The 26,720-nt window shown below is 41.7% G+C and overlaps 1 protein-coding gene across 2 annotated transcripts; it reads right to left on the reverse strand.

Moving 5' to 3' along the window:
- Positions 1 to 9,141: 9,141 nt before the first annotated feature.
- Positions 9,142 to 26,476, reverse strand: HSPA14 (heat shock protein family A (Hsp70) member 14). Of its 2 annotated transcripts, XM_030564797.1 has the most exons (14): positions 26,392 to 26,476; positions 24,646 to 24,726; positions 24,484 to 24,566; positions 22,983 to 23,031; positions 21,844 to 21,937; positions 21,644 to 21,734; positions 19,605 to 19,709; positions 18,518 to 18,679; positions 17,118 to 17,273; positions 15,259 to 15,361; positions 13,226 to 13,441; positions 12,521 to 12,694; positions 10,033 to 10,103; positions 9,142 to 9,681 (listed from the first exon to the last, which is right to left on the reverse strand). In XM_030564797.1, the coding sequence occupies exons 1-14, from the start codon at positions 26,446 to 26,448 to the stop codon at positions 9,603 to 9,605; spliced, it is 1,521 nt and encodes a 506-aa protein (XP_030420657.1). In that variant the 5' UTR covers positions 26,449 to 26,476; the 3' UTR covers positions 9,142 to 9,602. The 2 variants fall into 2 exon arrangements, with proteins under 2 accessions (XP_030420657.1, XP_030420742.1); XM_030564882.1 differs by lacking the exon at positions 12,521 to 12,694.
- Between the last annotated feature and the right edge of the window lie 244 nt (positions 26,477 to 26,720).

Consider the following 26,720-nt stretch of genomic DNA (forward strand, 5'->3'; position numbering starts at 1 on the left):
TGTAATTCATATCATGTATGACGCAATACCAGCTTCAGATTGCATCATTCATTGTTTTGCCTAAAAGGCAAGTACTGTCCAAACCCAGTCATAGATTCATTCATAGATCCAGTCAAAGATGTATTTTAGTCATTTCTGGTTTAAATTGAGATCCCTTCCCTTTATAACTCACTTATCCTCCACCATTCCCAAGTCAAGGGTCGTATATACTGACCCAATAGCATATCTTGAAAACTAGAGCCAATCAACAATTTTAAGCATCATTTTCATTCTCAGTGACCCAGAATTAGTAGAGTTGGACTACATTTATTTCAGAAGCATTTTGGCTGTAGAGCAGTGTAGTTTTTGTTTTTTGTTTTTTTTAAAGTAGGAAGTTGCCTGTCTGGGGACAGGGAAGAGTTGTTCTAGAATCAAAAAACTAAAGAAAAAGATAGTCACTTTCAGGATCTACTAGCCCAGGGATTCTCAAACTGGGGGTCAGGACCCTTCAGAGAGTTGCAAGGTTATTACATGGTGGGTTGTGAGCTGTGAGCCTCCACCCCAAACCCTGCTTTGCCTCCAGCATTTATGACTGTGTTAAATAGATTTAAAAGTGTTTTTAATTCATAAAGGCGGGGGAAGGGGGTGTCACACTTAAGAGACTTGCTATGTGAAAGGGGTCACCAGGACAAAAGTTTGAGAACCACTGTACTAGCCTGTAAAATAAATTTCTAAGGGAAGTGGTAGGAGCCTCAACACTTGGAACATGTAAACTAGCTGAATGTATTTATTGTACGTTTACTAACTTGCACTGGCAGCAGGACGGACGAGGTCTGACAGTTAATTATCTTACCAACCTTATACATTTTTGGAGTATCCTTGTGGAACACTGTTGCTGCTTGGGCTGGGGGCAAGTGCCAGGAATGAAGGTTTTGGCTTCCCTGAGACATGAAGCATATAATAAACTGCATTGAAAAGGCACCAGTAAGTTAACATTATTTGCAATTACCAGTTTATAGAAGGCACTCTCCTCCACAACTGGTTGTTTCCCTCTTCTCTGACCATGGTCTCTCATTGCCACAAATTTGTCTCCTGTCCAGTCCTTTTTTCTTCCTTTCCTCCTTACTTGTTTTGTCTCCTTCCTGGATTCTCCCACTCCTTCCTGGCTCTGTCTTCCTGCACTTCATTTGCCACTGTACTCTTTCCACACCCGGAAAATATTTTTGCCCTATTATAAAGCCGTAGTCCGGGGAAGTCAGTGGATAGGTACCAATTGTTCACCAGGAAAAAAAATTTAAAAGGAGCTTCCAATTCTTGATTTGGCCAGCAGGAAGGTCCTGGTGTCATTCTGGGGACTCAGGTTAATTTCAGAATGCTGATCCTAGTAACAGAGCGCTGACCTCCAGCTTGCTTGTTCATTTTTTGGGGGAGTCAGGGGATGACAGGCTAAACCAGGGCAGCAGTCTTTGTACACTGCTGTAAAGATCTTTATCAATATGTTCAGCTGCTATTGAATAGGAAAGAAAAGGGAAGGGATAAAAAGCAGGCAATCTATTGCTTCTACCTGCAGGATGCAGAAAACCTTCTGTGTTTGCTAAAGGAGATAGTCACAAACAGTTTTCAGAGTAGCAGCTATGTTAGTCTATATCCACAAAAAGAACAGGAGTACTTGTGGCATCTTAGAGACTAACAAATTTATTTGAGCATAAGCTTTCGTGGGCTACAGCCCACTTCATCACAAACAGAGGATTCAGAAAGACTGTTTGGGGAAGAAGGTATCTACATTAATTTATTCACTGTGCTTGGCCAGAGCTGGAATGCGGAAGCCTTTACAGGAAAAAGAGCCAAAATTTTCTTTGATTTTGCAGGATGTCTATAAGTTACCCACATTGTTAAAGCTCTGCTGGTCAATGGCATGAATTTCCCCAAGGGAACTTAACAGTTGCCTGACCAGACCAGTAACAATTCCATTTTATTTGAATACCCTTCAGAGGAGGATCTATTTCTATTTAGCTACTGTATATTATGAGCTATGTCTAGATACCCTGACAAACAATAGAAGCATATTAACAATTGTGTGGTTACAATACCATAGGTCTCATTGCTATTAGAAATCTAAACTAAAATAATCAGTTCTCTTTTCTTCGTTGCAAAGCTAAATACATTCAGGAATCACACAGCCACCTCTAGAGTAGGTGCACAGCTAGATGAACAACCAGCACACTGCAGTGGTGGAGAGGTGCCCAGGGCAATTCCTTATCTTACCCTGGGATCCAGTTGCCAAATCTCTAATCGCACAAACCCAAACACCCTTGCTCTGCCCCCTTAACTGCCCCTTCCTCAAGGCCATGCCCATGCCCCGCCCCTTCCCCAAGGCCCTACCTGCACTCACTCCAGCCCCCGTCCCTCTGTTGCTCGCTCTCCCCCTCACTCATTCGCTTTCATAGGGCTGGGGCAGGGGGTTGGGGTGTAGGAGGGGGTGGAGGCTGCGGGGTGGGGCCAAGGGGTTTGGAATGTAGGAGGGGGTTCTGAGCTGAGCTTCGTGCAGGGGGTTGGGGTGTGGTAGGGGGTGCAGGCTCCAGGAGGGAGTTTGGGTATAGAAGGGGGCTCAGGGCTAGGACAGAGAATTGGGGTGCAGGAGGGGATGAGGGGTGTGGGCTCTTGGGGGCAGTTTGGGTGTGGGAGAGAGTTGGCTGAGGTTCCCCATTCCTGGGCAATGAAGTCTGCACTCCAGCCAGGGGCAATGCGCAGAGACCCCTGGCCACGCCTCCGTCTGGGAGCCATTGTCGGACATGTGGCCGCTTCTGAGAGCAGCGTGGAGTTAGGGCAGGTAAGGAGTCTGCCTTAGCCCCACTGCACTGCAGACCGGACTTTTAGCCGCCTAAAATCTCCCAGATTGGCTTAAGTAGCCTCCGGGAGATCGAGCCCTATTCCAGGAGACTCCTGGCCAAACTAGGAGGGTTGGCAACCCTATCTCGTGTGTATGCAGAGCAAGCAGGACCATAGTTTTTAAGGTCTCATTCTAAAATTCTGTACACCACAAATGGAGCCCTCAAAGGACCAAGACAATCTTGCCAGGATTTCACCTGCAATTCATTCCACTGAGTCTAGGCATTTAAAACTCATGGTTTAGATTGCTAAACCATTATAGACTGTTTGTTTCTTGTTAGGAAGAATTATTGGGAACACTGACTGAGTGCATTTATTTTGCCACTGAATAAAAGTTTTAGATTGTACTATCTGAGTACCTCACAATCTTTAGTGATTTTATCTTCACGACACCCTTATGAGATAGAGTACTAGTTGTCACAGGTCCACAGGATTGGTGCTATGGCTTCAGCTTTGTAACAGGCTCTTGGGGGATCCATTTCAGTGTGCCAGACCCCCAACGGTTCTCACTCTTCCCCCAGGGCAGGCCATGCTACCTCACAGTCTCCTTGAGACCTCTGGAGTTTCAGCTCTTCTGCTTCACACTGTGAGCTTTGTTCAGTGAGTCCAACTGAGAGAGACTGCTGGCAGAGACTTGTACCAAGTACTTGCAGTGACACTCACGGTGTTGTTAAAACAGTAGCGTTTATTAGTCAGCTAGAACACAACATAGGAAGCCCTTAGGTTAGCACAGAGAACAAAGTTAAAGCATAGATCAGGGGTGGGAAAACTACAGCCCAAGGGTCCTGTCTGGCCCATCAGATGTTTTAATCCAGCCCTTTAATCCACCACCAGGGACCAGGGTCGGGGGGTTACCCTGCTCCATGCGTGACGTGGCTCCGTGCGGCTTCTGCAAGCAATAGCATGTCCCCATCCGCCCACTCTCAAATTTTCCCTTCGCTCCAAGGGTATTTGAGAGGCATCCGGGCCTGGGGATCTTTGGTGTGATGGTGGTGTAATGAATTGCACTTGCATGGTGTTCTTTGGACAGTTGGCCTTGATATGTCCCAGTTCATTACACTTAAAGCATCTTCCATCTGATGGGTCACTGGGCCGAGGTGAGTTACTGGAGACTGGTGAGGTGGAAGAGTAGGGTGTCTGTGGCTTTACTTGGGTGGTATGTGGGGTCTTTGGCTGTCCTCGGTTGTAGGGTTTATGGTCTGCGTGCCCCCTGGGGTAATCGTTCCCCTTGACAGTAGCTTTCTTGCTTTCTGCCAGTTCCATCCATTTGGCTCCAATCTCCCCCGCCTCAGCGAGATCTTTGGGTTTTCCATCTTGTATGTACCATGTGATGTCTTCAGGAACACCATCCAAGAACTGCTCCATTTGTATGAGGAGGTGCAGTTCTTCCAAGGTTTGAACGTTGTTTCCTGTTATCCAGGCCTCATAGTTTTTGCAATGTAGTAGGCGTGTTTGGGAAATGACATCTTTGGTTTTCACTTTTGGGTTCTGAAGCGCCGACGGGCATGATCTGGGGTTATTCCCATTTTGTATCTGGCCTTGGTTTGAAAGAGTTTATAGTCATTTATTTGCTGCTTAGGCATTTCAGCTTCCACCTTTGCTAAAGGTCCACTGAGCTGTGACCTTAATTCTACCATGTACTGGTCTTCGGGGATGTTGTACCCAAGACAGGCTCTTTCAAAATTTTCCAAGAAGGCCTCGGTGTCATCACCTGCCTTGTAGGTGGGAAATTTTCTGTGCTGTGGAGCAATAATTGGCGCCGGGTTGTTAGGGTTGGCTGGCACATGCAGCCCAGTTTTTGCCAAGTCCAGTTCATGTTTTCTCTATTTTTCCTTCTCTTCATTCTCTTTTTGTTGTTTTTCCATTTCTTTTTGTTGTTTTTCCATGTCTCGGCGGTGGGCCGCCTCTTCTTCTTCTTGCTTCCTTCTGTGGGCCAACTCTTCTTCTGCTTGTTTCCTTTGGTAGGCCACCTCTTCTTCTTCTAGTTTTCTTTTGTGTGCTGCCTCTTTGGCTGCCTGTTCTCTTTGGTAGGCTGCCAGTTTGATGCTTTCTTTCTTTTCTTTTAGCTCCAGTTGTCACCTGTGTTCAGCTTCTTTGAATTGCTCTTCGGCCTTAATTTTTGCCTTAGAAGTCATGATTCCTGTTTTCTTGTGTTGGGGTGCCCTCTGGTGTTTATCTTCTGAACTGCAGGTTCTGTTGCCTCCTGGAGTCTGCCTAGCAACAGTGCCTTTAGCTAATCTTCAATGTTAAGTAAACCTGAAAAACCACTTTATTTGCATTTATATAGTGCTGGTAATGACTCTCAATGGGAGTGCTATTGTGTGACAAAAGACTCTTAATAGCACCTTAATGGCTTCTTGCTTAACATGCAAGCCACAAACTGCCAGAGAGAGCAGAAAAAAAAATTCTCTCTGGTTCCTTTTTAAAACCAAACTGTTTCTCTCTGCTAAAAAGCCCTTAGCAGAGAAGAGAAAAATATAATATTCCTACTGGCTTCTGGATTCTGTCTATATCCCACCGCTGCCACCATGTCATAACCTTAGTCCCAGATTTGGACCTTAGCGTCCAAAATATGGGGGTTAGCATGAAAACCTCCAAGCTTAGTTACCAGGTTGGACCTGGTACTTGCTGCCACCACCCAAAAAATTAGAGTGTTTTGGGGCACTCTGGTCCCCCTGAAAAACCTTCCCTGGGGACCCCAAGACCCAAATCCCTTGAGTCTCACAACAAAGGGAAATAATCCTTTTTCCCTTCCCCCCTCCAGGTGCTTCTGGAGAGATACACAGACACAAGCTCTGTGAATCCAAACAGAGTGACTCCCCCTCTCCGTTCCCAGTCCTGGAAACAAAAAGCACTTTCCTCTTCACCCAGAGGAAATGCAAAATCAGGCTAGCAAACTGAACACACACACAGATCTCCCCCTGATTTCTTCCTCCCACCAATTCCCTGGTGAGTATAGACTCAATTTCCCTGAAGTAAAGAAAAACTCCAACGGGTCTTAAAAGAAAGCTTTATATAAAAAAGAAAGAAAAAATACATACAAATGGTCTCTCTGTATTAAGGTGACGAAATACAGGGTCAATTGCTTAAAAGAATATTGAATAAACAGCCTTATTCAAAAAGAATACAAATCATAGCACTCCAGCACTTATATTTATGCAAATACCAAAGAAAAGAAACCATATAACTTACTATCTGATCTCTTTGTCCTTACACTTAAAAACAGAAGATTAGAAAACAGAACTACTTCTCCAAAGCTCAGAGAAAGCAGGCAGACAGAAAAACAAAGACCTCAGACACAAAATTCCCTCCACCCAAAGTTGAAAAAAATCCGGTTTCCTGATTGGTCCTCTGGTCAGGTGCTTCAGGTGAAAGAGACATTAACCCTTAGCTATCTGTTTATGACACCACCTCCAGCTCTTATGCATAGGGGCAGCCAGGGGGCTCCACATGCTGCTCCCACCCCAAGTGCTGACCTTGCCGCTCCCATTAGCTGGGAACCACGGCCAATGGGAGCTGCAGGGGCGGCGCCTGCAGATGGGGCAGTGCGCAGAGCTGCCTGGCCAGCACAGCGCCTCCACATAGGAGCCAGAGAGGGGACATGCTGCTGCTTCCAGGAGCTGCAAGAATGGGGCAGCATACAGAGCTGCCTGCCCATGCTTCTACGTAGGAGCTGGAGTGGGGATACGCCGCTGTTTCTGGGAGCTGCTTGAGGTAAACTCTGCCCAGACCCTGCACCCCTGACCTTGTCCCACGCCCAAACTCCCTGCCCCAGTCCTGATCCCCCTCCTGCCCTCCAAACCCCTCATTCCCAGCCACCGCCAGAGCCCTCACCCCCTGCACCCAAGCCTGGTCAGCAGTGCATCTGCCTTGCCAGAGGACAGAGCCACTGACTTAAGTTAGCAAGTGGCAAAGTCTACCACCACCAGAATGTATTTCTTCCCTGACCAGGTTGCCTTGCTATGGGGCCCCACAATGTCCATCACCACCTTTCTGGAAGGGTTCCCTCTGTTACGGGCAGTGGTCTCAGTGCTGCTTTACACTTACTACTACCCTCTGACAGGGATCACAGAACTTGCAGTACTGCTTGACTGCAGCAAAAGTCTGGGCCAATAAGTTCCACAGCAGTTTTTGCCTGGTGCACTGGATCCCCAATATCCTGAGAGGGGAACATCATGGGCCAGCTATTATAGCCTCTGATGAACTACCAACTACCTCCTGGTGACCCAAGACTCAGTGCTGGGGAGAAACCCATTTCCTATACAGGTATAACTTCTCCCACAGGAATCTTATCCTGCAGGTAGCCTTAAAAAGTATGCAGCAATGCAGCCTGCCATGGCCCTCAGCTTCTCTAAGGGGGCGATAGGGGAATATCCTCCTGCAGTCCTGCCTGAAATTCAGCTGCTAGGGCACGGAGTGTGACCTGTCCCTCCTTGCTGGCAGGGACTGAAGTCAGAACCCCCTTATCTGTGCCTTGTTTTCCCCCGCTCTGGCTTAGCCCAATGCAGCCTTGCCCCAAGGAGCACACTCCCTTCAGTCAGACGCTTGCTAGTCTGCAACACCGGGTCTGGGCGGGGTGGTACTCTGTGCTTCTCGTTCCTGGTAAGGACCACGCCATTCTGGGCACCATCTGGCCAGTCATCCAGATCATTTCCCAGGAACACCTTTGCAGGTCCTATATCCCAGTCTGTGTGCACCCTCCTTGGTACCCCATTACAGGTACATCCTCGCTATAGGCACCTTAAGTGAGGGTCCAACCTCCCCGTCAGGATTATTCATTGGGCACAAACTGATCTGGGTCCCCCACTTTGGGCCTTGCCAGTATCACCTCAGCATGTGTCCCAGTACCCCAGACTCTTTCCCCACCTCTATCATCCCCTTTCACTTCTTATGGGGATGATAAACTGATTATGCCCCCGAGTCTGCTCTGTCTACACCCTGTGAATTGGATACACTGGTGCATGAGAGTTAAGACCAGAGGCCTGAACTTCATACTCCCCAAATGGAATAGCCTGGCTTGGAAGCCACCAACCCCCTCACCCCCATGCCACAAATATGCTGTCAGCCCTGGTTCCAAGAGGATCTGAGTGACAGAGGCAGCAGCATAGCATCCTCAAGACCCACTTCCCCTTCCAGCAGGGTGTCTTCATGACCAGGTTTCCCATTGACAAATCTGAAGTGGTGGGAGTTGAAGCTGAGCACAAAGGAGCTAGCAGACTGAGAAGGAACCACTTGACCATGGGAATCAGCAAAAGCACCAAGGGAAGCAGAGAAAGTAGCAGAGGGGCAACAGGACCTATAGAGGGGTAAGAGGAGAAAGACCCTGCGCTGCAAAATCCCCGCAGGGAGCCTAGATACCAAATTGTTGCCCCAGTTTAAGAAAAGGGTGGATATAGACGCCTACCTCACAGGCTTTAAAAAGACCTGCAATTTGTATATGGTTGACCCTGTAGACTAGCTCCGCTGTCTCACCCCCTCAATCCCAAAGCTTTAGAGGCATACAGCCAGATAGATGAGTTGATACTGGGACTCTGAACAGTTCAAAAAAATCTCTACTGCTTACGTTTGAACTGACACCTGAGGTTTATAGGGAAAAGTTTTGAGGTATGCAAGATACCCAGAGGTTCAGTCAAGGGGGCAGTAATGTAGCATGACCTACCCTGGAGGAAGAGTAAGATCCCTTAGGGAACTAGCACACTGAAGGGTTCCTCCTAGAGACTCTTCCAAAGCTGTGGACATAGCACCGATCCTGTGTATCCATGACATTGTTATCCCTGTTTTACAGATTGGAACGCATCAGTGAGTTTCAGTGACTTACCTATGGACAGACGGCAAGTCTGTGACAAAGAAGGGAATTGAGTGTGGGTCTCAAGTCTTATACCAGCACCGTAAGCACTAGATCATCCTTCCTCTACAATCCTTATATTTGTAGCCCTCTATTGTCAAGGTGAAGTACTACTGCATCAATCAGGGTTATAACTTTAAATGTTTAAAATTTCTCCTACTTAAATTGAATTGGTACTGATCTGAAATCAATGTGAACTGGTATCATTGAAAACTGCTGGTGCTCAGCCTCTCTAAACTTGGATCCCAAATACTGTAAAAATTACACTTGTCTGGTTAACTCAATTATTATACCTATTGTACTCTTTAAGCAGCAGAACACATGAAAGTTTCTATCCACCATAAACCAAGTAGTGCTCTGAATTTACCGTATTAGGTTTGAGAAATCTGTCTGCATCCACGCCATTAAGTATAGTGTGCATCAACAGGTATATAAAACCATATTTTATTGCTATTCCATAAGTAAATAAATACACACAAATGTCTTCCCTCACACAGGTTTTCCACAGAGTGATCACAATGCCATTTGACATTAGCTTGAACAGTGAAACCTGCTTTCAGGACTCCCAACTCCAAAAGGGATCACACCTTGCCAGTCTTTAGAAGTAGTTTCATTACTGAAGTTTTGGTACAAGTTGGTACAAACTTTACAGACCCATCTACAAACTGGTGACTGATTTTTGCTTGTTCACTGGTTGGCTGTTTATGATTGATGTATCAACAGTTCCAAAAGGGTCTATATCTCAAAATAAATAACGGCATTTCAGCACCAAATCTTTTATCTAATTAATTCCAGTCTGCAATGGCTCATTAAAAAATATTTAAAACAAACACCCCCCCCCATCCACTAGGGAAACAAGCCAACAAAAAAAGTCTCCTTTCAAATGAAACTATGATGCCACTTCAACAGTGATGACTTCACATTTTCCTGTATCTTGATCTGTGCAGGTAACATGTAAGGATCCATCCCTAAGCAAGAGAGAAATAAATATTTACAGATTGTACACCAGAAGTCTTGAAAATATATCTCAACAAAGCATGTATGAAAATTTTATTTAGGGACATCAAGCATCAACATTAACATTACTTTTGGGGAAGGCAGAAAAAGATAAACCAAAGATTCGCCACAAATTCATTCCCCTGTTGCAAGAGCCCCACAAATAATTAACTGCTGTTCTTTCTTAGAGAGAAAATAAATATAATCAATTCTCAGATGAAGTTCAGCAGCAGAAAAAAAAAGTCTATTTCTCTCAAATGTAGTTTTCATAGACACTCAGTGAGTTAATGCACAGACAAGGAAGTATTCTGGATTTCTCGTACCTTTTCATAGTGAGAACAGTTAATATGTCATGAAGACCACCTTCCTTTTTATCTAAATCCTGGAGTACAATCTGTTAAAAAAAAAAAAGGCTAAAGTTGATTATATGCACTGATACAAAGTAAGCTAAGCATGTGAACAGACCTTGTGTGCAAATTCCAGAAATACATTAGTCCAGGGATCGGCAACCTTTCAGAAGTGGTGTGCCGAATCTTCATTTATTCACTCTAATTTAAGGTTTTGCATGCTGGTAATACACGTTAACATTTTTAGAAGGTCTCTTTCTATAAGTCTATAATATATAACTAAACTACTGCTGTATGTAAAGTAAATAAGGCTTTTAAAATGTTTAAGAAGCTTCATTTAAAATTAAATTAAAATGCAGAGCCCCCCAGACTGGTGGCAAAGACCTTGGCAGTCTGAGTGCTACTGAAAATCAGCTCGTGTGCCGCCTTCGGCACCTGTGCCATAGGTTGCCTACCCCTGCATTAGTCGTTAGGAATGAAATCCCTTGCTCTAACTTTCTAGGCCACTGCTCACTTGCCTATTCTGCTGCTGTCTCTCGAAAGTCTAGAAATTTAAAACAAGAACCTAAACTCAGCTGACAAACTGAAAAATAGTCTGATAAAATTCAGTAAAGACAAATACAAAATACTACACTCAGGAAGGAATAATCAGTTACCCAAATACAAAATGGAAAATGACTGCCTAGGAAGGAGTACTGCAGAAAACGATCTGGGGTTACAGTGGATCACAAACTAAAGATGAATCAACAATGTATATTTTTGCTAAAAAAGAGAACATCATTCTGGGATGTATTAGCAGGAGTGATGTATGCAAGACATGAGAAGTAATTCTTCTACTCTACTCAGCACTGATAAGGCCTCCCCTGGAGAACTGTGTCCAGTTCTGGGCACCACACTTCAGGAAAGATGTGGACAAAGTCCAGAGGAAAGCAATAAAAATGACTATTTTTTTAAAACTTCAAAAAAACAAAAGAAAACCCATGACCTATAAGGAAAGTCTGGGGGGAAAAAAAAAAGATTTGTTTAGTCTGGAGAAGAGAAGACTGACACAAGTCTTCAAATAGGTAAGAAAATGGTGATAAATTATTGTCCTGTTCTCTGGATAAGGAGTAGTAGTAATGGGCTTAATTTGCAGCAAGGGATATTTATCTTACAGATTAAGAAAAACTTCCTAACTAAGGGCAGTTAAGCACTGGAGCATATTACCAAGGGGGGTTGTAGAATCTCTGTCACCGGAGGTTTCATGAACAGGTTAGATAAACACCTGTCAGGGATACTACTACCTAAGTGCAAGGGACTGGACTAGATGACCTACTGAGGTCCCTTCCAGTCCTACATTTCTGTGATTGTAACTCTCCCAAATGGAGGTGACCAAATCACAAGTACTGCATTTTCCAAAAATAATCAAAATTGTACATGCTGTAATTAAGCTGAATGTTATTTATTCTGTTCAGAATTTATTACTGGTAATTTAAGATACAAAGTAGGTTGCAAATCAGTAAGTCCATGTGTATGTGCAAGAGGGGTCCACACAGGAAGGGCTCTACCCTTCTGTTAAGGTCACTTCATGTAAAGGTAGCTCATTGAAATGGGAAAGACTATGCAAGGTCTGATCCTGAAAGGGGCAGCACACCTTCAACTCCCTTTAACTTCAGTATCAGTTGAGCATGCTCACTACCTCTTTTGATCAGGTCCTAAAATACTCACTATGCGAACTTCTGAATACTCCCATTCCCATCCTCAAAACCTCAAGTTATGGAAAACCTTTGTCTTTGTCTACTAAGTGGTATGAAAGTACCTCCAGCTAGAGGTGATCAGCACTCTGCAGACTGCAGATCAACTAAAGTGTGCTTTTAGGAGGCGGCATTTCTTCAGGGATTCTGTTGATTTGCAGCAAGTGCTCTATCCACTAAGCTAACATTGAATCCTCACCACTACTCATCCAGGGAGTATTAGATGTACGTGACTGATTTTTAACTTCTCTAAATCAGAAGTATATGCTACATGGTACTCTACTGTGTTTGTTTTTCAAAGCAGTATTTGAAACTAAGATCCTATCCAATCTAGGTGGACTTAAATAGATCCTGTAGCACTTTGTGTGCTATTTACCCCACCATTCCTGGCCAAAAAAGTTCTCTCTCCTAATTTACCATTGTGAGGTAAGTTGCTGGGCTGGTTGCTTGTTGCATTTCAGCAGTGCTCATATATAAACAGCTTGCAAAGCACTTGCAGGATTCTTCAGCATGATAAAGGTGCTAGGTAAAGGTAGAATTCCTTTTTAAAAAAAATACTTTGCTTGGAAACTCAGTATGATCTGTTTATGGGAATGATTTAAAGGGAATTTCTAGTGAGACTGGTGTAGGGACTACCACTCCTCCCAACAAAAAGTCTGTTCTTGTACATCCACTGAATTTCCAAATAATTCCCAGCAAAAATTTTATATTAACTTCTTGTATGTACTCACTTGTGCAAATTTGCCCTCCTCTTTTGCAGGATTTTTCCCTAGAGACTCATACAGTTCAAGACATACAGAGGAATTATTTCCCGGGGCAAGCAGCGTGTGCTGCCTTCGTGCTGGCAAGGGAGTTCCCGACGGAAACAGCACTGTGAATTTGTTAGTCCCCGATTCATCTACACCCTAACAAACAAGAAAAGTCTGCATGAACTTTACAGAAGGGGTCAAATGTAAAGACATTAGTCTATAGCTTTATCCAGTTCTACTCAATGAGAGTTAAGCTAGCAAAACCTGATTTTTAATTATCAGATGGCTACATACAGTGGTCACTGCTTCAAAGTATAATTGAGCATTAATACAATAAAGGCAAATGCTGCAGCATGGTAGTATTTGCAGCATTTCCTACTGCAGCTATAAAAAAATACTGCACACAGAATGGTAAATTCAGCTATTATAGCATAAGAAGGATTTGATCCAAAGCCCAATGAAATCAATAGCAGTATGTCTATTGATTTTGATAGGCTATGGATCAGGCCCTACATGTTGATTTATTTAGTAGGAAGTTGCAATGTAATTGCTAGTGCTAGAATGGTTATTGGAGACTACCACCCCTGTAAATCAATGAATACGACATTTCCAACTGAGTCACCACCAATATTGATCAATTTTTGCATTAGTGGAGTAAAAAAGTTTCAATATTAAACTGAGACTTACCTTAACTAGAATATCTTTGGTAGAACACTCAATAGATAGTGCCTCCTCCTCTAATGAGAGGTTCTCTTTCCCTACTAGGATCCCTGCTTCTGTGGCTGCCCCAATGGGAATGACCTCATCTGGTGTGATAGAATTCAGCAACTCCACAGCTGGGAAAAGGTCTTTAATCAGCTGTTGCAGCTTTGGGATTCGAGCAGACCCACCACATAGAACTACCTAGAAAATATTATTCCTTAGTGACTTCAGAACTTTTACAGAATGTAAGTGAACATGGAGCTACACTGTGGAAGGTTAAATTGCTCTACAATGTATAAAAAACACACAGAAATGCTACAATAAAAAAAAACACGTTATTTTTTGCCTGACCTCTGGATCCTTAGCTTTTATCTTAAAAGATAGACAGCTTGCAAGCATGAAATCATTTCTGGAGAAGGCATCCTACTGTATTAGTCAGCTAGCTAAAAAACAGCATTCCATACAGGAAAAAAAAAAAAAAACATTGTTAAAGAACCCTTTAAATCCCCCCCAAAAAATACAACAACAGTGTCTTAGCTGAGGCCAACCAGACCTGGAAATGAAGCAAAAAATCATGACAGCCAACTATTCACATAAAACAGAGCTCAAGAGTTTTACTGCAAGGTAAAAGCAGAACATTTATCAAAAATGTTCATTTTTAAAAGACACTTAACATTTCAGTTTTATTCATTGAATGTAGTTTCCTTTTAAAAAATTTAATGTTGCAATTTTCACTCACCATTTCCTGTTAGAAATTTCTTTTAAACACACTATGCTCAGTTCAGACTTGCAGGCATCATTTTAAGTGAGCTTTTCACAGCTTTCAAATCCCTGTGGGATACCTTGATGTGTTATTTTGCCTGCAGTTCCCATTCAAGGATCAGTTCCCACTGTGCTAAGAGGATCTGTTAGTTATTGCAGAACTTTACATCTTAGATGCCATCCCTTCTCTATACTATCACTGTAACTAAACAGGTGTCACATGTGCAACACAGACTATGGCAATCCTAGTGGCATGCAGTAGTATCGTTTGTGCTGAACAACAGACTTATTGGCCTCAAGTATTCTGCAATATTACTGTAATTCATCTTGAGTTCTGCAAGCAGAGTTACAATATAAATGTGCAAATCTAAAAAAAATTTTTTTTTTACTACTACATTACATACGTATATACATATATACTTTACATACCTCTCCGTCTTTAAGGCACTTTTAACTCTAGCTAAACAGCTCATATTTTTGTGATCTGGGTAAATACCAACCCAATTTAATGGGTCAGTGAGGCAGAGGTTAAGTGATTTACTCAGTCAAAGAGTAAATTTCAGAGATGAGCTAGAACTCAGGAGTTCCTTTAAAGACATGCGAAAAAGCCCCTCTCACACATTCAGAGCACAATCCAATTCCTGATGAAGACAAATGTAAAATTCCACAGACTTCAGTGGGTGTTGGAACAGACTTTTAGCCCTCAGTTATATAATGTACATGGTTTAAATTTTAAGAATGTTTAAAAACCTAAAATAAACCTATGAAATCACTAGTTATAATAAATCTCCAAGTATAAAAGATTTTTGATAGACAACATTTTAGATAAGGTTAGTACAGTACCTATCCCAGCTTAGGCATATAAAACACAACATTAAAAAAAAATCATATAACTGATTTTAGTTTCCTTGAATTGATCAAGGATTTGTTATCAATGTGCTACATAGATGAAAAGGGCAGTTAAACATTAAGGCTTTAGTCATCCTTTAATTTTTATAAACCCAAAGTCTTGCGTATGATAGGTTCTTCCCTTAATGTGAACACAATACCCCTCAGCAGTAATAAGAGCTACATACACGCAGAGGGTAAAGTGTACCTTTAACTATCATGACATTTAGCAGCCAGAAAATGCTTCACATACAATAATATACTTTGAGCTCCAGAAATTAACAGCTATTGGCTAATTCCTTGTTAATATATTCCCCAGGTGTTCTTCCAAATGAGTTCATAAACATCCTGAGAATAAAGACTGTTACCTTGTTAATGTCATCTGCTGTAAATCCAACTTGTTGCAAGAGTTTTTTAATTGCTTCTACACATTTATTAAAAAGTGGATAACAAATCAGTTCAAATCTGGCCCTGTTTAACAAATAGAGAGAAAATGCTAAGTAAACAACAAATACAATCTCTCACCCGTTGGAAGGATCAGCAGTTAAAATGGAAGAGAAAGATATTTTCCATCACATACTGTTTCCACAGCCATGAACTGGTAGGGTTAAGTAACAGCAGGAGCAATGTACTGATGTGAAAGAGTCTCAGAAGGATTATGGCTTCACAAATATACCAAGAAAGCTGTGGATTCAATTTTGTTTTTGTGAAGAACAGCCGAAAAAAATGCAGCAGTTTAGACATACAAAAAAACCTGGTTTTGTCCCACCCAAAGTTTCTCCAATACACATTAATCCTGATGAGATAATGTGGTGGAGAAAGTGCCTGCATGCTATGAACTCCATCAGTGGCAGTACACCAGTAGAGAATTACAGGGCGAGTTTTTCCTCCTATAAAGACATACCCCAGATGGTCCACAGAAAACAAACAGTCTCCATATGCAAGTTGTGGGGTGCAACAAGGTGGTGAGACAAAGTGGAAAAATTGAATCTAATTTTGATTTTTAATCTGAAGACGCACTGAAACACTAACACATTGTTTCACCTCTGCAGATAAAAGTAAGAAGAGTTCTTAAGAATTAACTGTCAACTTCTCGCTTTATGTTCACAAGCAAGTAGACCGTGGACCCGAGTATGTTTTACTACCTTTAATCAGGGCTTGAGAATACTGCTTGCCAAAGGTGACGGGGGAAGTTCTATGTGGTTGAAAGGTATACAATGAATCACTTTCATTAAAACAAAATATTAGTCCATAATGCTTAACTAGAGCAATCCAAACTGTTTTTTCTAAAATCTGCAGATGGACTGCTCCTTTGTCTCTGCTACTGTGGTAGTTTTTTGTTTTTGTTTTTATATTTGTTTTTATACCAGGCTGCAGCAGCAAAATGGAACTGCTGCTATTCAGTTAAGAAACTGTCAACCATCCTATTTTATTCTGTTTCTACTGCCAACTGGGAAAGCAATGAGCAGTAGCAGAATTCACAGAGGACAATCTGCCTCCAAAGGGAAATAAAAAAAAAAAAAAAAAGCAAGCCTCTAGGGACGGGTAGAGTAATATAAACAGTCCATTCTCACACCAGAGAAATGAGGAGGCGTGAAGGGAGAGAAAGTTTCTGCCCCTCTCAGCAAAAGGGACAGAACTTACTCTGTGCAGGGCCTTGGAACAGAACACTTGGTACAAATCCCAGCTCCCTACACCTCTCACTAATCAGGGCTCCCTATACACTTTTCTTTGATATCTAGCTCTGGCCAGCAGGTCTCTGGTAAAGTTTTCAAGCCTCGTCTTCAATAAAGTCAGATGCTATGGCATTATGCTATATTAGGCTAGTCATCCTTCAAGTAAAAGTCTGGAAAATAGTGCATAAGGAATAAAGATGAAATTCTGCTCCCAAACGTATACCTAAATTCTGGGGGACCTTTTCAAAAGTCAACAGTCAGAACCTGCAATGCAATGCTAGAAGCCTTCCTTAGTACTTAGAGCCCAATTCTTGCAGCCTTTACTCATCTGACACTAAAGCCAATGGAACTATTCACATAAGCAGAGACTTCTAGATATTGCAGGAATGCGTGATCAAAAACCCAGTTTTCATCTTCAGTACTCCCCCGCCACTGAAATTCAATTCCCCCCCACACACACACACCCAAAAAACAAAATCAAAATTGAAATATAATCCTAGAATTAATCCTAATAAAAATATCAAAAGTAATTTCAAAAGGATCACCCTTACCTGGACACATTACAATCAAAATCCAGACCATCATATAATGAGTCTACAAAACAGTTTGAACTTCCCAAGGTTGACAAAGAGTGCTTTGCAACATCAGCGCTGTTCATTAGCTTCATCATAGCTCTGGAATTTCCTCTTATATCATGTTTATAAGATCTGTATTAGAAAGAAGTCTTAGGGTGACTGAGAAACTGTTTTAGACAAAATACATTAGACATTAATGCTTTCAAGAGGTTAGTATTAAAGTGGCTCCTTTCCCCATTCTTCAGTAAATTATTCTTGTAATGCCACACTGAATGACATTCAACATGTACAAAGCAAAATGTCTGCTTCAAATTCAAGCAAAGGACACATTCTACGGTGCTGTTTGGGGAAAGCCAGGAATTAGTGTTTTAACAAGTACAGATTTCATCAATCTCTCCTCAGAACAATCTCCTAACCTAAATGAATGTAATATGGGTAAAAGATGTCTGAAACTAATCAATTTAAAGTTCAATCATCAGGGTTGTTTCAAGAAACAGAAAAACATTAAACAGAAGTTGTGACAACCTCATCCAAAAGATCTCAAAGCATTCTATAAACTTGACTAAATGATTAGGAACAATATATAGCAATTGTTTCACCAACTTCTTAATACAAGCTGCCATTATTTAAAACCAAAACAAAACACTCCAACAGCCCAGAGCTGGAATGAGACAGCTTGTAAACAAAAAAAGCTTACAGCAACATTGCACACCAGTTTGAGTCAGAAAATGAACGTTATCCATCTGAAACTTAGAATTCACCCTACCCTACTTTTTCTAAAGTGCATGGGATTATTAGTCAATATTTATATGGTGGTAGCACCTTGAACAGGGGTTCTCAAACTGGGCGTCGGGACCCCTCAGGGGGTCGCAAGGTTATTACATGGGGGGGGGGGTCGTGAGCTGTGAGCCCCCACCCCAAACCCCACTTTGCCTTCAGCATTTATAACAGTATTAATATATTTTAAAGTGTTTTTAAAGTATAAGGGAGTGTTGCACTTAAGAGGCTTGCTGTGTGAAAGGGGTCACCAGTACAAAAGTTTGAGAACCACTGACCTATAACCTTCAACCAGGTGGAGGTTCCTACCATGCAAGGCACCTCACAAACAGCAAATGACAGTCCCTCCCCTGAAGAGCTTAATTTACAACCTTGAAGACCATAATTGGTGCAAACATTGGATTTACATCTTATCTAGAAGATGGCACATCCAGAAGCATGGTGCCCACTGATTTAGTATTGTCTCAGAGTAACGAGCAACATCCCTTCCAACACAGCTTATTTCAACAATGGGGCACTGCAGAGAATTTAAAAAAAGGTAGTCCTAACATTAATAGCAATGTATGTTTTTCTGTAGCTGTAAAATATTCAGCACTTACCTCTGAAATTCAGAAGCTAAATGTTGTGCTAAGGCTTCTGTGAAACAGACACCACCTATACTATCATCTGTGTTTGTGGCAAGAACACGATATATTCCACTATTTACTTCTATAACTGTCACAGAGAGCGATGTTCCTCCAAGCTTAAAAACCAACACATTGCTGCCAGGTTAAAAAAAACAAAACAACAAAAAAATCTGATAACTAGATCAGTACAATATATACATTTCCTCATACTCATTTTTTCTAACTAAACACATACACACAATATAAATTAAGTTTTTTAAATTGCTTGTCAATAACATTTGATTGGAAGTACTGAAATATATACATCTATCATATCTATGGCTATTATTTTACAGTATTCCCCCAAGAATTAGAACAGTTGATAGCACGCTTACAAGTAGCAAGCCGCCTATGACTAAACAGAGCATAACTGGGAACTAACATTTACTTGCAGTTACGAGCCCTAGTTATACTTACAACAGGATAGAAAATGGATGCATAGGCAGATCTCAACTTTTTAATTTTGTCCAGCACTTGAACACTCATGTAATAGAAGTTACATATATTAACTTAAAATTTGGATAGAAGAGTAACATGTTTACTATTGCCATGACTTCCATAACAAATTGACTTACATTTTGGTTTTTATTTTCAAGTTAAGTAGGCATGGTCTTTTGTCAATCCAATCACAGCTCACTACTGAGCAAGACTTAATTTTTGTACATATTTTTCTCCATATCCAGTGTAGCACAGTATGGGTTTTTAATTATGGTTATCAGTTCAAAGTCACGTAAGTAATTTAAAACAAATCTGTATTGAAAATGAAAGCTATAAAAACTTTTCAAATTCCAGTGACAAACTTAAATGTTAACTATAATATTGTGTACCCTGGGCATTTCCTAGCAAAGTTATGATTTTTGCATTTATTGTTATGACAATACCACGACATCTCCCCATTTTTATAGTCATAATAAAGCCTTAATAATTACATCACTATTGTTTATCAAACCTCCAGTTTTCAAGCAACCACAGTTAAATCTATTTTAAAAAGCACACATGAAAGAAGATCAAAGCATTCTACCTTTTCCCAGTGGGTGAATCTTGTCCAATTCCATATGCCAAGAGAGCTGCAGATGGCTCATGAATTAATCTCAGAACATTGAATCCAGCTGCCCCAGCTGCTTGCCTGTGATAAGAAACACCACAGCTAAAGGTCTGCATTTCACTCACTGTAATGGTACATATTAGTGAGGCCTCATCAGTGCACCTATACCACAGAGCCATGTTACCCGGATATAACATGATATTTTCAAGGTTTTGGCCTAGTCAAGGAACACTATTAAAAGTCCTGTCTATAATGCAAATTGTTACTGCATCCCCTGCCTTAATTATATATGAAGTGTCAAGGAAAAATGTATTGCAATGCATTAGAGTCTCTGACCCAAAATATAACAAAGTGAAATTGACTGTTTTATTTGACAGCAGAAGATTTAACTTTAAGAACAAAATCTAACCGATAACATTCCAGAAAAAATCCCCATCAACTGTTCTGAGCACTGATATAGCAGGAAAGTTTGGTTTTATATCTGATCCAAATCACCTTGATTGCTTCAAAAAAAAAAAAAATCAATCTCTTGAAAATTCAATGTCTCTGAAACTCCTACAATTCATCTCTTCCAGGTAAAAGTCTACTACCTTTATGCTTGAAACAGAAGTACAGTTCTAAGTCATTCTGACACACTCCAATATGCATCTTGTAACAGCCACTGAACTAATGTAGCCTCTTTCAGATTAACTGGCGAGTTTGAAATGTTCTGAGTAACACTAAAACCTCAGAAGCGCTTTGCTCAATGACTCTTAAAAACCATTCGCTGGTTTAAGACTCACAATGCTTACTGTCCAAAGGGATTTTTAATAGATATCTGGCATCTGATTTTTTTTTAAATCTAAAAGCTGGAGCATTTCGACTTATAGTAAAATACTTTGTTTTTTTTTTAAATGACCTGTACTTGTGTAATATAAAAAGGAGTGACAGCCCTGGAGAAAGAACCCCTACAAGAATAAATAGTGGTACAGCAAGTGGCCCTGTACTGTCCTGCCAGCATGCCTCAAACCTAGCATGGTGGGATAAGAGTTCAGTCTCCATACTCATACAGCATCTAATCTCCCTGGTAAGATCGCCCATAAAGGTGCAATTTGGTGCCAATTGTGATGCTCAGATTTATGATGTAAAAACTTAAGGAGGAACAGCATCAATGTCATTTGCATTTCAAGTGGAACACAACAGTCACCAGGTGATAAAACCTCTGGGGTGAAGTCTTTTCTACTGAAGTCAGTAGCAAAACTCCCACTATCTTCTACATGGCCAGGATTCTACCCCTGGTTATTGCCGGTGTATAATAACCAAATTTGAATTATCAAATTTGAACCAACAAACTGGGGTTCCAATCCTGTAACTATCAGAGGGGTAGCCGTGTTAGTCTGGATCTGTAAAAGCAGTAAAGAGTTCTGCGGCACCTTATAGACTAACAAATGTATTGGAGCATGAGCTTTCGTGGGTGAATACTCACTTCGTCGGATGCATGCATACAATCCTGTAATTGTTAGTGGACAATCAGACTGCTACACCTGTGAAGGCTCCATAGATGCACAGCAACCTGCCCATGCACTATCAGTTACAGGATTGGGGTCCAAATATGGAAGTCTCCATATCCCATCAGTAGGGCCTTACCAAATTCTCATCCATGAAAAACGCATCAAGGAACAAGAAATATGGTCTCCCTCCATGAAATCTGGTCTTTTGTGTGCTTTTTCCCTATACTATACATATTTCATGGGGGAGACCAGCATTTCTCAAATGAGGGGAGGGTCCTGACCCAATGTGAAGCTTGTGTGTGTGAATCTTATGATACCCCCTCCGCCCCCAACTCCCTTTTGGGTCAGGAGCCCTACAAATACAACACTGTGAAATTTCAGATTTAAGTAGCTGAAATCATGACATTTACGGTTTTTAAAATCCTAGGACTACAACACTGACCAAAATAGACCATGAATTTGGTAGGGCCCTACCCATCAGCAATCCCCCTGCATCTAAGTGAAAAGAAAAGTCATTCTTCTTACCCAAGGGCATTTTTCTGGTTCTCTCCAAACTCAAATGGTACAGTAATAACCACATCACTGGCATCGGAACCCAAAGCAGACTGAGCAGTTTCTGTTTACAAACACAGGCAGAACATGTTGATTAAAATATTACTATTTTAAAAAGGTGCCTTAATATAGCGAAGGTGTTGATAACTTTTAAAGTTTTACTCCCTATTTACCTTTCATTTTACTGAATATGAGTTTTGCAACTTCTTCCGGGCAAACAAGTTTGTTATCTATTTCATACTGGAGTTTTCCATTCTTCTCAGTGACCTAGGAATAAAGTCAACATACGTGCATGTGAAATGATAAGACTCATTTTGTTTGTAATGAAAATTAATGTTTATGTCTAACTTGGTTTCCACTCTCAGAAAAGAAAACTAGACCAAGGAAACATTTTCATGTTTGTATTTAGTTCAAATGGTATGAAGGCTCCCCAACAGATTTGACCAAGGAGGGGCTCATAAAGACATCTTACATTATCCAGGCCCATGGCACATAACATTTAAAAACAAGGGCAAAAACGTTTAAGGATCTGGAGCTCAAACATCATGGAAATGTTGGGGAAGGTTGCACTAAGACACAATTTCTCCCAGGCATACAGGGAGGACTTTGAGACCCTCATATTATCTCATTTTTTGCCCCAATTTACATGAATTTATCAAGATGGGCGGTCAAGGATTAACACAACCTGGCTGTCACTCCTGTGGGAAGAAGGTGGTGAGGCAAGGGCTGGATACAGAGCAGTCCATCGTTGATCTGTTACTCAGACTCTCCCATGCCTGTGAGCTCCTGAGATAGAGATCAGGCCAGTATCTTGATTTAATAAAGTTTTCTTTTAATCTTACTGTGCAACAAAGCTTTCGAGTAGCAAAGATAATGTGGTCTTAAGATTCAGTAATGTGGTTGCTTGTGTAATAGACATTTTTAATTTCATGCTTCCTATGCTGAGCATTTTCTGCATTTATTTATGATGTTTTTAAAAGATAGTACCTATTCTCTTGGACTGCATTAAAGAGTCACCCTCCCTGGAGTTCTCTTTCAGACATACTACCCAAGGGAGAACCCACATATAATGGATGGCTCTAACTTCACAAGAGAGAGACAAAAAGAGGGTTTGAAGCAGAATATAGCAAAACCTCTCTCATTAAAAAAGAAGCTTCTATCACACATGGTGTCCTGTAAAGCTTCAGATTGTGCCACGTGGGTCTGATCACTAAGACACTGTAATGAGGTGTTTATGACATTAAAATAAATGATGGAATCAATGCAAATTTTTTCAACTCTAGGGAGAAAAAAGAAATTGGATCATACTTACTGGACATTTGCTTTCTGCAATATATTTCTCAGCTTGTGGGTCACCACGGCTGTCAAAGCAAATTAAGAGTGATAGTTTTGCAGGTGGCATTGGACGTGTAGTTCCGCCTATCTAGCTGTTTATTTTTTCAGCTTATGACACTCAGTCTATGTGCTCCACTTGTCTTTTATTTATTTTAGTCAAAACTCCTGTCGCAATTACTATTAATAAACAGCAGGTCTGGGGCTCCACCCTTGTCATGGAAAAACCCAAGAGAAAGGGGCAACTTTTCTAAGGCTTTATCTACACTGGAACTTTGTCGGCAAAACTTTTGTCATTCAGGGGTGTTTAAAAAAACATTAAGACACAGCACCCTGACGACAAAAGTTTTACTGACGAAAAGCACCGGTGTGAACAGTGCTTTGTCATCAGGAGCGCTTTGCTCAGCTACACTGTGAACCTTTTAGCAGCACAGCTGTGTTGCTAAAAGGTGCGGAGTGCAGACGAAGCCTAAATTACATTTTAAAAAAAGAAAAGAAAGTGCACCCTGGAAAAATATCTGTAACTTCTTATTTACTTAATGCTACCCTCATGGATAAAAAATACAATCTGAACAATTAACAGTATCTTCTGCATTCAACATGATTTTTATTTCAGGACTATATTTCAATATAATTTTTGTTATATCAGTTATAAATAATCATAGCAGTTACAAACGGATTAACTTATTCTAGAAGATGAGTGAAAGTTTAACTGTTAAAATCTACACCAGAAGGAAAACAAAATAAAAATCAGATTATCCACAGGTAGATTCTCTCATTCAATCTGCCATAAAGAATTCTGTTACAAATCTCTCTTGTTGACTTATTTGTCACCTCTCTGATTACACGGTTGGGTATTTTATTAGGCAGGACTAAAACCAAATAAAGTAGAACTTTGATAATTTGCAATGATGATTGATTTTTGTGTTCACTGGAGTTCACAAGATGTTCTTTGTTAATTTCTGGATTTACTTGTACTTTACTTTAAATTCAAGGTAATAATTCAGTAAACGCATTGCAGTATATTTTAACCCTTGTAACATTTTCCACATACAAATACAGAAGTCTTGGCAATAAGAGCCCTCACCACAGTGGACAAGTAGGCCAAACCCACCATTATTCTGGGCAAGTTATGAAGTGTGAGGATTACCTATTGGCAAAGTCTTATTCTAGTTTGATTCTGCAAACAAATGCAGGCAAAGAATACTCAAAGTCTCTAACTTCTTATTCCACAGTTCATTAAAGAAAGGAAACTAACAGAGACAATTTTAGGGATGTAGTGACCTCTCTTATCAAAGCCAGATTATTAAATTGATTAACCTTTAGATTTTAAATTATATATATATATCATTAGCAGACCAGCTTTAGTGAGAAGACTTGTGAACAGATATGAGTTAAATAAGCATTTGCTATTTACATCCCCAATTTGTAATACACATACTCCTCAAATGAAATATTTTCTTTCGTATCTATTCACTTACCTTCTCCCAAGAATCTGCTTTACTTTCACTACTGTATTTGCAATATTTCTTACTCTACTTTGTTTTGCTGCCAAACCAACAACCTGCAAAATGGAAAAATAATTATGAAATGAAAAATGGACATTCCTCTCTGCCGAAACTGCTAGTGAGGAAAAAAATTACCTCTTCATTTTTTGAGTAAGCAACAACAGCTGGCGTGACTCTATCACCTGCATCATTGGCAACCACATCTGCACGGCCATCCTAAAAACAAAATATACCATCCAAAGGTAGAGAGAAGTCATTCAGTGAAATATTAACATACCTAACTTAGCAATGAAATATGTAGCATCAACGTTTATTACCAAACACAGCTAATGGTGCCAATTAAAAACCTGTGCTCTATGAGTGAGCTTAGTATTTCATTATTCCATCCTGCAGAGCAAGATACTCTATTGGGAACATAAGAACAGCCACAGAAGGTCAGACCAAAGGTCTATCTAGCCCAGTATCCTGTCTTCCGACAGTGGCCAATGCCAGGTGCCCCAGAGGGCATTGATAGAACAAGTAATCATCAAGTGATCCATCCCATCACCCGTTCTCAGCTTCTGGCAAACAGAGGCTAAAGGACACTATCCCTTGCTTATCCTGGCTAATAGCCATTGATGGACCTATCCTCCATGAACTTATGAAGTTCTTTTTTGAACCCTGTTATAGTCTTTGCCTTCACAACATCCTCTGGCAGAGGTCCACAGACTGATGGTGCATTGCATGAAAAAATACTTCCTTTTGTTTGTTTTAAACCTGCTGCCTATTAATTTCATGTGGTGACCTCTAGTTCTTGTGTTATGAGGAGTAAGTAACACTTGCTTATTTACTTTCTCCACACCAGTCATGATTATACAGACTTCAATCATATTCCTCGCCCCCGAGTCATCTTTCCTAAGCTGAAAAGTCCCAGTCTTATTAATTTCTCCTCATATGGCAGCCATTCCATACGCCTAATCATTTTTGTTACCCCTTTCTCAACCTTTTCTAATTCCAATATATCAGGGATTGGCAACCTTTAGCACACGGCCCGCCAGGGTAAGCACCCTGGTGGGCCAGGCCAGTTTGTTTACCTGCTGCATCCACAGATTCGGCAGACTGCGGCTCCCACTGGCCGCAGTTCACCACTCTAGGCCAGTGGGGACAGCGGGAAGTGGCGGCTAACACATCCTTGGCCCGTGCCACTTCCCGCAGCCCCTATTGGCCTGGTATGGCAAACCGCAGCCAGTGGAAACCGAGATCAGCCGACCCTGTGGATGTAGCAGGTAAGCAAACTGGCCCGGCCCTCCAGGGTGCTTACCGTGGCGGCCGAACCCTATAATATATCATTTTTCACATGGGGCAATCACATCTGCACGCAGCATTCAGGATGTGGGCGTACCGTTGATTTATATAGAAGCAATGTGATATTTTCTGTCTTATTATCTATCCCTCTCTTAATGACTGCCAACATTCTGGGTTTTTTTTTTCTTTTTCTGCCTGTTGCTGCATATTGAGTGGATGTTTTCAGAGAACTATCTACAATGACACCAAAATCTTTCCCTTGAGTGTTAACAGTTAAATGCCTCCCCTGAAGAGCTCTGCTGCTAACAGCACCCGGCTGACACCAGAACTGCATTTTGGCACATAGTGAGGTGCCCCGTACGGCCCGGTCCAGCCCAGAGAACTGCACCCAGGTGCCCCGTGTAACGTGGGTCCCACAAAAACACCAAGGGAGGGAGGAGGAATCCGTTACGTCCCTGGCTGGGCTGTCCAGGGGTTACTCATCCCGGGCCCCTGACTGTGCCGCACACACCCCGGCACCCCACCCCCCACAGCAGCACCGGAGATGGCTCCGCCCGCCCAGCGGCTGGAGACCACCCAACCCCCAGCGCGGCCCACCTTATACACGGCCACAGAGGCGCAGGTGCAACCCAAATGGACGCCTATGGCCGCCATGAGCCCCTCACTCCTCGCGGCCGCAGCTTTCCCTTCCCACAATGCACCGCGGCGCCGTCCGCGCCAATCCTGCACGGCCGCTCTCCCGCCCTGCCAATCACATTCCGCATCCCCGGCGAGGCTATCGTTAGGACCAATCCCAGAGACAGGGTCAGATTTCAGGGGACGGACCAGGCGGCCAACCGCCAATGAAAAATCGAGCGGTATTCATCGTCACCTAGCATAGCAACCCAGGCACTTTTTTCCTCCTGGCAGCCCCGCCCCGGAGGAGG

The sequence above is a fragment of the Gopherus evgoodei genome, chromosome 1 (assembly GCF_007399415.2).
Source record: "Gopherus evgoodei ecotype Sinaloan lineage chromosome 1, rGopEvg1_v1.p, whole genome shotgun sequence".
Taxonomy (NCBI): domain Eukaryota; kingdom Metazoa; phylum Chordata; order Testudines; family Testudinidae; genus Gopherus; species Gopherus evgoodei.